This window comes from Nicotiana tabacum, chromosome 22 (genome assembly GCF_000715075.1).
Source record: "Nicotiana tabacum cultivar K326 chromosome 22, ASM71507v2, whole genome shotgun sequence".
In the NCBI taxonomy this organism is placed as follows: Eukaryota; Viridiplantae; Streptophyta; class Magnoliopsida; order Solanales; family Solanaceae; genus Nicotiana; species Nicotiana tabacum.
Genome location: NC_134101.1, coordinates 36,462,899 through 36,477,248, shown reverse-complemented (window position 1 = coordinate 36,477,248; position 14,350 = coordinate 36,462,899). Strand labels below are relative to the sequence as shown.

The following is a 14,350-nucleotide window of genomic DNA, read 5'->3' as shown; positions in this document are numbered from 1 at the left end:
AAGAACATCATGATAACAGAAAAATTGTCCCATGTTGTGCAACAATTTCCTTCACAGATGATGACTTGCTACTAGGGTCTAAGCCATATAACATACCTTTGTTTGTTGTAGGGTCCATTAGGGAATAATATCTCAATCGCATACTTGTTGATGATGGTTCGGCTATCAACATCATGTCAAGGATGGTGCCAAAAAAGCTTGGGATCTCTATCGATGAGCTATCCAAAAGTAACCTAACAATCCAAGATTTCAACCAAGGAGTACAACGAGCCATAGGTATGATCCGCGTGGGATTATCCATTGGTGAGAAGAAGTCAAACAACCTGATTCACGTCATAGATGCTAAAACATCATACAACCTACTGCTCGGACGTCCTTGGATTTATGAGAATGAAGTGGTATCGTCTACTTTGCATCAATGTCTGAAGTATATAAGGGATGGAGAGATAGTCAAAATTGACGCAGACATCAATCCTTTCACTAAGATGGATTCATGCTTTGCATATGCAAAATTCTACCTAGATTCTTGTGAACCTAGTGTGGAGAAACCATCATCAGTCGACGAAGCTGATGTCAAGTCAGAAGAAAGAAATGAGGCTCAATATACTACCACCAAACTGCCTAAGAAGAGAACTAAATAAATCTCCATTAAGCTGTCATCATCTGTAAGGTGACATACAGATAAAGACTGATAAGGAGCATCTAGTTTTTCGCTATGTTCCACATGAGCGTCGAAAGAAAGGGCAACCTTTGCTATAGGAATGTACTCTAAAGAATCAAATGAGTCACAAAGATATCCAACATTTGAAGGAGCATATGACTGTCCTAGTTGCACAAATCCAATACATGACTTATGAGTCTACTGAAGGCAATCTCCAGACTGATAAAATAAAAGAGCACTATGATCCTAAGGCCTTCATACTTCTTGAAAAGTCTAGTTATGACTTCTCCAATCCATCAAGACTAGGAGAACTCAAAGACGAATTCACTGGTGAAAAGATACATGGGCTCAATGAGTCCCAAATGAAGTTGAAAAAGCAAGGGCACTACGTCGCCACTCCAAAGTTTGGGTTGGGATGCAGTTTGGCATAGCCTCTTCGAATTTCATCTAAGAGAAGAAAAGAGATAGCTTCATCACAACATACCTTGGTAGAGGAGATGAAGGAAGATAAGGGTAAGAAAATAAAACAATGGGCTTCAGTGTTTGATCGCATTGGAGGCTCAACCCCTCCGGTATCGGTGTTTGAAAGGCTGAGTCATAAAGGTGAATGTGTATCTTCCAAACATCTAAAAGAAGTTTCCACTACCTAAATACCTCTGTCTTTTGTCACATGGGAACCACAAGGAAGTCACCATCTAGAAAGATACTGTCAAAACATAAGGAGCAAGTCCACGAGGAGCGAGATCATTTTGAAGTTGTTGCTGACAAAGACATTTGTAGTGCTTTCCCATCACATATGAAGAAGAAGTCTATTTTGTCAATATCCACAGATGGTCCACTGAAGGAGCAAAGGAGAACCATTGTTTACACTTGCCAGCCTAGTAAAGAAGCAGAGAAAGAGAAAGAAGCCAGGTCGACCATCCAAGGAAGTCGAAGAGAAAAGTCATACTTTGTGGAAACATCTTATCACATAACTGTGGAAGATAGCCCATGCCTTGACGTTGATGATGAAGTCCACGAGGCTCCCCCTCAACTAGAAGATGGCGGTCAATCAACTATGGATGAGCTTAAGGAACTCAATTTAGGCAATCCGAAAGATCCGCACCCCATCTTCATTAGTGCGCTTCTTACGCCTCAGGGGGAGGAGGAATACTCCAAGTTATTGACCGAGTACAAAGATGTCTTCGCTTGGTTGTATAAAGAAATACCTGGTCTTATTCCTAAGGTAGTCGTTCATCATTTAGGGATCAAAAGTGGAGCACACCCTGTGAAGCAGTCACAACGCATATTTCGACCCGAGCTAGTACCACAAATTGAAGTCGGAGTCAACAAGCTCATTGAGGCGGGATTTATTCGAGAGGTGAAGTACCCATCATGGATATCGAATATTGTACCTGTCAAGAAGAAGAATGGCCAAATACGTGTTTCTATTGACTTTCGAGACCTAAACAAGGCATGTCCGAAAGATGACTTTCCGCTAAAAAAATTATTGAACTCATGGTTGATGCTAAAACAGGGCATGAAGCTATTTCATTCATGGATGGGTCCTACGGATACAATCAAATCAGAATGTCTCCAAAAGATGAAGAGTACTGCTTTCCGAACTCCAAAAGGTATATACTGCTACAAAGTGATGCCCTTCAGTCTGAAGGATGCTGGTGCCACCTACCAACGCGTGATGCAAAACATATTTCATGACATGCTGCATCAGAGGGTTGAATGCTAAGTTTATGACTTAGTGGTGAAGATGAAGAGTAGGCGTTACCACCTTGACGACCGTCGAATTATTTTTGAAAGGTTAAGAAAATTCGACCTAAATATGAATCCACTCAAGTGTGCATTTGGAGTTACCTCAGGAAAGTTTCTTGGCTTCATTGTGCGTCATAGTGGAATTGAAGTTGATCCCGCAAAGATTGACGCCATTCAAAAAATGCCCGAGCCAAAGAACTTGAGGGAGCTTCGAAGTCTACAGGGAAACTTAGCATTCATATGGAGGTTCATCTCTAATCTGGCTGGACGATGTCAACCTTTCAATCATCTATTGAGGAAGGATATCCCTTTTCATTGGGATCAGTCATGTCAAAATGCTTTCGAAAGCATCAAAAGATACTTGTTGAATCCACCTGTGTTAGGGGCACTAATGCTTGGGAAGCTATTGATACTCTACATTGCAGCATAAGGACGCTCACTTGGGGCACTACTTTCTCAAGAGAATGATGAAGGAAAGGAACAAGCCTTGTACTACCTCAGTCGAACTCTGATAGAGTTGAGTTGAACTACACGCTTGTTGAGGAAATATGCTTAGCGTTACTTTATGCAATAAAGAAACTAAGGCATTATTTTGAAGCATACACCATCAAACTCATCTCTCGAGCAGATCCTGCGAAGTTCGTGATGACTCGACCTATTCTTTCTGGATGCCTAGCAAGATGGTCCATATTGTTTAACCAATATGAGATCATATACACACCTCAAAAGACTGTGAAAGGACAAGCACTAGCCAATTTTCTAGCTGATCACCCTCTTCCGGTGGAATGGGAGCTTTCTGATGAGTTTCCAGATGAAGACGTTTTGTTCATTGAAGAATTGCCACCAGGGACAATGTTCTTTGATGGATCTTCATGTCGTAATGGTGCGGGGGCAAATCTTTCCATTATCCATTGTTTTAGGTGAAACATGCTCCAACAATGCTGCAGAGTACCAAGCTTTGATCATCGGTCTTGAAATGGAATTAGACATGAAGATTCTACAGTTAGAGATATACGACGACTCTAAGTTGATCATCTACCAACTTTGGGGATTTACGATGTAAAGAAGGAAGATCTTTTGCCATACCACCAATATGCTTCTTGTTTACTCGAAAGATTCGACTAAGTATTCTTAAACCACGTCCCAAGATAAGAAAATCGCATGGCTGATGCTTTGGCTAACTTGGCCACGACGATGGCACTTGGACAGAATGAGTCAACAAAGGTACATGTGTGTCATCGATGGGTCATTCCTAGACTTCATGATCTTCAAATCAACGAAAGTCATCATACGTCCATTGGGGTGATTGAAGAAGAGGATTGGAGGCAACCATTGATAAAGTACCTTGAACATGGAAAGCTACCCTAGGATCCACGACAAAGAACAGACATCAAGCGAAGGGCACCACGATTCATCTTCTACAAGGGGACATTATTTTGCCGCTCTTTTGAAGGACTATTCTTGCGATGTATTGACAAAGAAGAAGCCCACCAAGCGATGGAGGAAGCACATTCTAGCTCATGTGGAGCACACCAATCTGGTCCTAAGCTCCATTTTCGCATCAAAAGGATGGGCTACTACTGGCCGACAATGGTGAAGGATTGCATGGAACATGCCAAAAGATGTCAAGTGTGTCAATTCCATGCCAACTATATCTACCAACCTCCAGAGCCTCTTCATCCAACTGTAGCTTCATGGCCTTTTGATGCATGGGTACTTGACGTTGTTGGACCGCTTCCAAAGTCATCAAAAGGATAGATGTACATATTGGTTGCCACAGACTATTTCTCTAGATGGGTTGAAGCTGTTCCACTCAAGGAAGTAAAAAAGGAAATTGTTGCTGATTTTATCAAGTCGAACATAATTTTTAGGTACGGCATACCAAGATACATAATCATGGATAATAGAATGCCATTTGATAACAAGCTCGTGAGGAGTCTATGCGAGAAATTTGGTTTCGAGCAACGTAAGTCTTCAATGTATAATGCACCTGCCAATGGCCTTGCTGAAGCTTTTAACAAGACGCTTGGTAACCTTTTGAAGAAAGTTGTTGCAAAAAACAAGAGAGACTGGAATGAGAAAATTGGTGAAGCTTTGTGGGTATACCGGACAACCTTCAGAGCTGCTACACAAGCAACTCCTTACTCTTTGGTGTATGGCGTAGAAGCAGTCCTTCTGTTGGAGCAACAAATTCCATCATTGCGGATCGCAATCTAAGAAGGACTCACGTCTGAAGAGGATTCTTAGCTTTGCCTAGCATAGTTAGAGGCATTGGATGAGAAAAGATTTGGAGCGCAACAAAAATTGGAGTGCTATCAAGCTCGACTAGCTAGAGCCTTCAACAAGAAAGTGCGGCCACGATCATTCCAAGTGGGAGACTTAGTCCTAGCTGTCCGACGACCCATAATCCTCAACAAACGCATAGGCGATAAGTTTACCTCAAAATGGGATGGGCCATATGTTGTGAAGTAAGCCTATTCAAGTGGCGTATACAAAATTGTTGATAATCAAAGATGGTCTAATTAATGGAATTTTTTTGAAGCAGTAGTTCCCATGAAAGTTAGATACACTCCTCGACGTACGAGCCTAAGCTGCAAGTCATGACGCTCCTCGACGTACGAGCCTAAACTGCAAGTCATGACGTTCCTTGATGCATGAGCCTAAATTTCACATTGCTACACTCTTGGCCCGCATGAGTCTAAACTGTGTACGGCCAAAAAAACAATGCATCCCTCTGAACTACGTTATGACTTGATCCTCTTCATTGAGGTACGTAGGCAGCTTAGACTTTCATTCTATGTTCAGTCGCATGAGTTTAAAAAAGAAAAGGTTTGGCTTATGGGATCATCACATTAACTCTTTCAAGTATGGAGACATATATAAATATGCAGAAGAAGACAATTTGCTTTGAAGTGTAAAAGATATTTTATTGCTTCAATCTTACAAAAGTTGATACATCCAAAAATGTAGAGACGAAAGGAATTAGACATCATCCTATGCAAAAGCCTAAGTAATTAAAATGATCGTAAACTAGGCTTTGTTGATGGCGTCTTGAATGCTTTTCCGAGTTTGTATGACGTCTCCACATTTAATATACCATTCCTGATGTACGTCTTTCACGTTCAATAGTTGTGACGATCTCTTGACCATTGATCCTGTTGTTAGGCCTCGAGTAGGATGTTGCTTCTCTTGGTCAAATGTTGGTTGGAGGTCCTATATGTGAGAAGTTGTCGCTCTTTTAAAAACAACCTTCATCATCGTGGGAGCCGCCATTTATGAACTTCAAGACTATTAACAATTCAAGTACAACAGTTGATGAAGGGGTGGCTTCGCATGACGATCTACTATAATAATTCTTTCTTTATCATAGAGATTTTGCGTGCTCAAAACTTCAACATATCCGCATCCTGTATGACATCTCAGTCTGATATCCAGACCCTTTGAGCTCCTTTGCAAGTCTGCAAAAGAAAACAAAGAAATAATATTTGTGAAGCATGATAGTCAAAGTTACTACATGCAAGATTGTAAAGTCAATTTCAAGAAGAAAAAAAACATTCGCACAATAACTCAGAGAGCATAGAGATGGAAAGCGAGTCCAACCAACAACGGGACCTACTTTGAAAAAACTATTGCGGTCCATCTAGAAGATGTTATGCCCCTAACATTTTGTATGTTGTATATTTAGATGTCTATTTTCCAACAAAACAAACCGTTTGCAATTTGGAGGTCCCTAGCTCAAGATACTATGTCTTTCGCCGGAACTACACGAATCTAAAAGTTACTGCAGCTAGGTGGATTTCGAGAATTTTCTATTTCCAGATCTAAAGGAGTTCTACTATGAAATTAATATGTGTTGCAACTGCAACTCTATCAGTTTACTTTCTAACAGCGCAAACGGATCGCAATTTGGAGTCTCCTAACTTGAGATATGAATTTTTCGACAGGAGTGCGCAAAGCTGGATGGCAAGTGCGGCAGACATCAAGAGCAACTTCAGAATATTATTGCAGCCATTCTGAGGGGAATCCTGCTATGAAATTTTCAGGTATGATAGGTGTCAGAGCTTTATTTCCAATTGCGTAAACGGATAGCGGCTCGAACACTCCTAGCTCGAGATATCAATATTTTGGCGAGACTATACAATGCTGTAAAGTTAAAATGCTGGACACATTTATCAGCTTCAAAAAACTATTGCGGCTAATCCTCAAGGAATGCTGAATTTCCGATATGGTCTAGCCCCTCGAGTTATGATTATTTAGGAAGAAGCGACTTGTGATTTCATCGCTCCTGCTGCGAGAAATAAATAATTTTGCAAAGACGCGCTAAGTGTTTGCTCGCCGAAGTTGGAAAGGCCTACTCCAGTTGTCTTCTTTGTCAACCTGCAATGATGTGATGTGGTTCATGTTGGCTCACCAATGATTAAATATTGTCTCTCCAAGCCTTCAAGAGTAGGGATTTTGTTGCCAAGGTTGAAAGGACACTTCATATGTCTCTCTCTCCAAGCCACAACAAAGAGACGAGAGGTTCGCTAACAATGCCTCTTCTTACGGATATCAAGATCGCTGGAATTCTCGTATAATCCAGCAAAAGAAAATATCTTGAAAGTCCTCGGTAGTAATAGCACGACGTTTCAGCAACACGATACTTCAATTTAACAATATCGATGCAGACGACATGAAGCTTTTGATTTCACATGATTGATTGGTGTCGACGATGCAAAGCTCAGTTCAGAAACCAATGCTTCATGGGCTATAGCTGATTTTGTTTAGTGGTTATGATGCTTTACGACAAGAGTTCCAACCAAGAGGTTGTGAGTTCGAGTCACCCCAAGAGCAAGGTGGGGAGTTCTTGGAGGGAGGGAGCTGAGGGTCTATCGGAAACAGCCTCTCTACCCCAGGGTAGGGGTAAGGTCTGCGTACACACTACCCTCCCCAGACTCCACTAGTGAGATTATACTGGGTTGTTGTTATTGTTGTTGTTGTTATTCTACTGCTTCATGAATACTTCTCCACAGCCCCACGCTCTAAGAAAAGAAAAGAAGAAAAAGGTTAGCATGAGTAACAAAAAGTTTGATTAAAACTAATCAGCATGGAAAGGGAAGTTAAAATTTGGAAGCCTCATTAATCTCTAGCCTCGACCAAGAGTTAGGTCGTTGAGTATCCGAAACTAGAAGTTCCACTAGCCATGTGCAACCAATAAAGACAACGGCACAGAGCTTTCACTCAGCAATAAGTACCGGTGTCAATGACATGACGCTTCAATGCGGATGGTGAGCATTGTAACGTGCACTTCTCCGTCAAATCTCATTGGATCGTACACTTCATGAACCTCTTCCCTACAAAAAAGGAGTGGTGATCATCCACTTCTTCTCATAATGCGTGTTGGAGAACTCGCCATCTATATCTTCTCCAAGCCTGCAACAACAAAAAAAAGGGGGAAAAAAGAAGTATGCTGCTCGAACAATCCTCTCGATTTCGGCGCTTGATTGATCAAAGATTTGCTACGTCTGGATCAAAAGGGCTTGGAGCTTTGACTTTTATAGATGTTGTATCTCACCGAGTCTTCTTACCAACGGTGTAAACAGCTCGTAGTTCGGATGCTCCTATCTTGAGATATGCATTTGTTTTAGCAAGAGCTTGTAAAGTTGAAAAATGGAGCCAGCATGTCGGAACTCATGTTCCACATTTAGAAAATTATCTGGGAAAACCTAGGTATATCCTGACTGTGATTTCTACATATTTTATATCTCCAGGAGTCTACTTTTCAGCGCCACAAACGGCTTGTGAGTTGAACGCCCCTATCTCGAGATACGACTTTTTCGCCGAGAGTGCGCAGAGCTGTGAGATCAACGGGCCAGACGCGTATGCCAACTTCAAAATTTAATTTCAGACAATACAGATGGAATTTGGCTCTTAAATTTTGATATGTTAGATTTCTTTGAATCTAGAATCGGTAGAATCAAGCGGCTCACAATTTGGACTCTCCGATCTCAAGATATGAATCTTTTGTCGAGAGTTCGCAAAGCTATGAGATCAACACGGACTATACGTGTAGATCAATTTCGAAAATTAATTTCAGCTAATACAAAAGGAGATTCGTGCTGATTTTTTTTATATGTTTCAGTCCTATGAGTCTACTTTCGGTAGAAATAAGCAGCTCATGATTTGAAGTTTCCTACAATAAAATATAAATTCTTTTTCTCAAGGGTACAAAGTTGGTTGACTGGTACTGCAATTAAAAAAAGGCATGACTGATATTCTTTCTGTTTTAGAGGGAGAAATAAACGAAGAAAGAAGTGAAAGCAGACTACGAGCAACCGTGTTTAGCGTGAAAGAAACCCTATGTTCACGACTCTCATATGTCAAGGTAAAAGAAAAAAAGATCCCTTATATAGATTGTTTAAGGTGGTGAAACTTTCCTTATGGAAAAAGAATTCTTCTTAAAATAAAATAGAAAATTCTTTTTTAACTTGAAAGTTTTAAATGGCAAATATTCATTTGAATGTAACTTTTGAGAAGTATTTGAATAAGCCAAAGAAAACGAAAAATTTGCCGCTGTAAAGTCGGGGAATAAGAAGTTGATCGAGATTGAAAATTTCAAAGGAATCCTTTCTCACAAGAAAAGGATCAGGCCAAGTAGTTAAGTAATACAAGGAAGGAGTCCAACAATTTAGTATTTTAAAAAAATACTCGAATAGTTATTTCCAGCTTAGGTTGGCCAAATACACGGGAGAAGTCAAGTTCTTTACCTTCTCACATCAATCCAAGAGAGGTGATCAAGTTCCTTACAAAGACTCCAATGTGGCATTTGAATCTTTAGCTAAGTGAATGTACTTGGATTGATCATACAAATTAATTTGTTGCACACATGGAATGTAATTGGATTCATCCGTGCTTACTCATTGTTTGAACATACTAATCATCTCCCAATGGGTACATTATTTAATTAAGGATTATTTAATTAAATTAAGTACTTATTCTGCCAAAGATGGGAGTAGTTGGACGTGAGTACAAATTCATCAATTTGTTTTAGGTGAGAATGGTATCAAACAAATTGTCTGCACTTAAAACGATGACATGCACATGTACTTCAAATCTCGTCTCTATGGTTCGTCAATTCTACACCTCGACAAATCTTGAAGTAGGGGATATCTGTAGACATATAAAATTTATTGGGTCTAATCCATACAAAGTTTTTGGATTAAATTTAATTGGGTTAAATAATTAATTTGGCTTTACAGGTTAAATTAGTCAATTTTATTATTTTCGAGTCCAAAGTTCATTTCATCTTAAAACCCAGACTCATGCCATGTGTCAAGTGACATGACATATCTAGTCAAACTGCAAGCCAAATAGATGATGCCGCGTGTTAAATGATGTGGCAATTCAAGTCAAAAAGTAAGAACCAATCACAGGTTCCCAAGTAGCTAAAATAACATGGGCCAATCAGAATCAAGCAAGAGAGTTCATATGTAGCTGGACTGTCCATCCTCTACAACTACAAATAGAGGGGTTACATAACTCTCAAGACATCCAGAATTGGAGAAGAACATTCCGCAATTGGTGAAGGCATCCACAAACAGAGAGATCAATCATCAAGTGCATAGTTCTTCAACAAAGGAGTGATCAACAAAGTTCTTCCCGGAGATCAACCTGTAACAACAAAGTGATGCTCGACGTTCTTGGCGATTAAATACATTACAAGGAGGTATGCATCGTCCTACATTCGAGAAAGACGCTTCTCAAGCCCTCGAATCACGAAGAGTTTTAGAGAGGAGAATCCAGGGATACATAGAATTGTACTCACAAATATTTATCAATAAAATCTCTTTTTCTTCATATTATTTTTGTTGCAGTTTATTTTTCGGACTACAAAAATTTGTTGCGAACAAATACAAAGTTTATTCCCTCTAGCTAATTCCCTCAATTTAACACACCATCTAGCACTTGATAAGCCTTCTGGATTTCTTCTGATCTCTTTGCTGTCATGCATACATATATTATATATACATATATTTGATATTTTGATTTGGTAGGTCCGATCCTGAATCATTCAGCATTTGGACCCACTGCTATTTTCTTTGCCTCCTCGTGAACTTGCTACAGATTTATCCTACACTGCATTTGGAACCATACACATGTGTATATTGTCTATCAATTAAAAATATGTATATTGATATTAAAATAAAATGTAATATTTGTTGAAAAAATAAAAATTATTTTCTCATAGTAATTGTATTAAATATCTTCTGAATATACATTGATGATGAATTTAGTTAAATTTTAGCTGTGTATTATTTTATAATTATACATATATTATAATATAATTTACAAATATGTTAAATTGTATCTCACCTTAAATCTCTTTATGAATATATTTTGACTTCTACTAATTTCATCCTTATTTCTTTACGTTTGCATTTAATAATTTAATTCTTAATACTATAATTAAATTTTATTTTATATTCTGATTTCTTTTATCACTGATGGTCTTTTTCTGAAAAATAATTTATGTACTCTAAGATTTGTGTACTTGAAAAATAATTTTATCTATGTGATGAATTTGGAAAGGAATAAAACTGGATTATTTTTCTAGTTAGTTAATTCAAATCCGGGGAAAAAAGGTCAATTCAAATACTTGATTATATTTTTTATCACTAACGGAAATAATTTATTGTTTGAGGACTTAAATTATTAATATTAGCACAATGACAAAATAAATGTTTAATTATAACTATAATTTTATCCACAAAATTATTGTGTCATATGATTAAAATTAAAATCGAACTTTTGCACTTTACATTTGTCGTAGCGTTAGTAAATGACTTTTGTCAATCACTTTTCTCTCTCTTTCTCTTGCTATTATAAAATATTTTCGTAATTATTTTTTCTAATAATATTTTAAAATCTATATTAATATTCATATCTAAGTAAATTATTGATCGAGGAATAAAATTAATAGCGAATGGATCAATCTCGCATAGAATATAACATTTATAGGTTAAATACTGTTTGAACAAAGAACAAAGTAAACTACTTTCTCTTTCTTTATTTTATTGTTTTTATATCATAATTGTTCACCTAAAATTTAGCATGATTGTACAATTTTTTTTAGATAAAAAACGTATTATATAAAATTCATATATAAGGAAAAATGAATAAATATTTGGTATTATTTAATTATACTTTAATTTAAATTCATATAAGATAAAACTTTAATAATTTTAAAGTCCTAAATATAAGGACCTCTTACTTAATTCAAATAAGGAAACTTATTTAATTTCAAACTCCTAAATATTAGCTAGAAGAATAATCAAATGACTATTTCCTCTAGTGTGAACTCTAATTTAAAAGTGTAAAAAGGTGAACGATATTTCGCTATTAGCCTTCGTGCTTTTAATATAGTCAAGTGAGAAAAAATCTAATAAGTAAATTTTTATTAATTTAAAATTTCTTAATATTAAGAAAATAAGTAATGACCCCAATTATTCTATATTTTAATTAGGAAAATAAGTAATGACACCAGTTATTCCTTATAAATTACAACAACAACAACAACAACAACAACATACCAAGTATAATCCCACAAGTGATGTCTAGGGAGGGTAGTGTGCACGCAGACCTTACCTCTACCTGGCGAGGTAGAGAGATTGTTTCCGATAGACCCTAGGTTTATTCCTCATAAATTGTATTTCTTAATTTTAATTTAATATGAAAGTAAGGAAGTAATTGAAAATATATTATTATTCACTGCTTTTCAACTATGATAATATCTTGGTTTAACTTTGCATAATCATTAAAAAATTAAGAATAATATATTCAGTTTGCATTAAATAAGATATTATATTACTTAATTTAATCAAAATATAATAGAAAAATATTATGTTAAGAAAAATCGTTCCTTTACATTCTAAAGTATTGTCCACCCTTCGTTTACTTGTTATTAAAATAAATTTCTTAAATTGAATTTATTTTTAATTTATTTTCATTCTTAGATTTTAAATTGATACGACATCTAGGGTCAAACTTCCTAATATTTGGTAATCATTTTTAATATTTAGCTTAGAGTTATTGCTTAAATCTTTGATGTTATAAGTATGAATTTTAAAAGGAAAGCATTTATATAGCTAAAATCTTTCTTTATTTTAAATTCTTCGATATAGAAGTTTCTATATAGTTCGAATAAGGAGTGATTTAATATTTAAAATTTTAATTAATTTCGAAGCTCTAAATATTAAAAAATAATTAAATGATTATTTCTAAATATAAGAAAAACAATGAAATGACTATTCCTAAATATTAAGGAGATAATTAAATAAATATTCCTAAATATTAGGATAATAATTAAAAGTTTATTTTGTTTAGTCTGAACTCTAGTTTTAAAGGGTAAAAAAAACGAACAATATTTCGCTAAGGACTTTTGTATTTTTAATATAGTATCAACAAATAGATATAGATAAATTAGTATTACTAGGAACTCTCAAAATCCAACGTGAATCTTATTTAAAAAAACACTAATAACATTCTCTAGCATACACATAGGAGTTTTTCCTCATTGTTCGTGTTTTTTTTAATCATATCGCGAAACGATTTCTTTTACCAGAAAGATTTCTAAATTACTTGGAGTGCATGTTAGAGAGTGTGTTGTCCCATTTCCCAAACTAAAATCATTGTCGAATAAAGACAAACCGAATAGTATCATTATGTTTTCCTACTTTTCTTTATCCTGTTTTTTTCCCCTCATAAAAACATATAATAATATTAACACCACATGATTAATTAGATAATCTGTCTCTCTCTCACAGTACACTCACTCAAATTGATCGTATGTACATATTTACCGTTTTACCTTGTGCATTTGTATAATATATGTTGCCCATACACATTTGCCACTGCTTTTACATTTTGTAGTATGATGGATTTATTGCTCATGACTTGGTCAATGCAGATACTGTTTTTCCATATTTAGCCGCCACATCTTTTTTTCTTTTGTTGGCTCTTGAAAAGATAATCATGAAAAACTCAAAAAGTGCTATTGCAGTTAATTATCTATTGTATGAAAATGATATTCCATATAAAAAATGGGGTTTCTAATGCAATTAGAGAAGTCAATAAAAGACAATAGTTTGATCAAATTGTTTGTCAACAACACTTTTTATTGCAGGGTTGAAGCGAAAATACAGCAAGAGGTTTAAAGTGACAATTTGTGACATATTATATCAAGTTTAATAACAGGGAATGTAGTTGCAAAATTTAATCTTGTCCTTTTTTCATTGAAAGTCATGTAAAGTCAATTTTGTCATCAAAGTTCTTACAGTGAATAACTATGTATCGCGGTATTGATTTGAATTCTAGAAGAAGACATGCACGGTATTATTATATAAGCTGGTAATTTTACGTCTCTATTCACTTAGTTACCTGGCCTTTCTCCCTTTCTAACCCAACTAGGGAAATTATACCCATATCTGAATTAATTAATTTATAAAAAGAAAAACCCAGCTGGGGAAAGTTTTGTAAGAATCGTCTCTCTCTCACACCATTAAATATAGCTTGAGTACACAAATGTCAGAAATTTCTGCACGGGTTTTTGTTTTTAAAAAAGTTATAAGGTTGAATCTTGAATGATAACGAAATGAAATGAAATGAAAGGGAAGGAAATTATATTGTTGAATACTTGAATGATAAAAGAAGGAAATTCAACTCTAAATTTCTCATCTAGCCACACAAATTTTTGTGATTTGTTTTAAATCAAAAATTTTAAAAATATTTATTTATTTCTTAAACTACGTGTTCAAGTCAAATACTTCCCATATAAGCCGTACTAAGTAACTTTGAGGGGACCATGCATGTCTGTTAGGGAATTAATCAATGACTCAATCATGTCATGGTAAATAGATAAAGTTGCATTTAATTAGTAGAAGAAAGGGGTCTACTCGTACCAAT

General features: G+C 36.0%; 1 protein-coding gene and 1 long non-coding RNA gene across 2 annotated transcripts; both read left to right on the top strand.

Annotated features, from left to right (window-relative positions):
* The first annotated feature begins 2,408 nt into the window (after positions 1-2,408).
* Positions 2,409-2,840, top strand: LOC107787427 (putative mitochondrial protein AtMg00860). The gene has a single exon (XM_016608995.2). The coding sequence runs from the start codon at positions 2,409-2,411 to the stop codon at positions 2,838-2,840; it is 432 nt and encodes a 143-aa protein (XP_016464481.2).
* Positions 2,841-8,326: 5,486 nt separating this feature from the next.
* LOC142176476 (uncharacterized) lies at positions 8,327-10,246 on the top strand. Its single transcript, XR_012705109.1, has 2 exons — positions 8,327-8,774; positions 9,649-10,246. It is a non-coding gene; the product is annotated as an uncharacterized LOC142176476 (long non-coding RNA).
* The last annotated feature ends 4,104 nt before the right edge of the window (positions 10,247-14,350 follow it).

Coding starts and splice junctions, on each gene's coding strand:
- LOC107787427 (XM_016608995.2), top strand. CDS start 2,409: ATGAAGAGTAGGCGTTACCACCTTGACGACCGTCGAATTATTTTTGAA.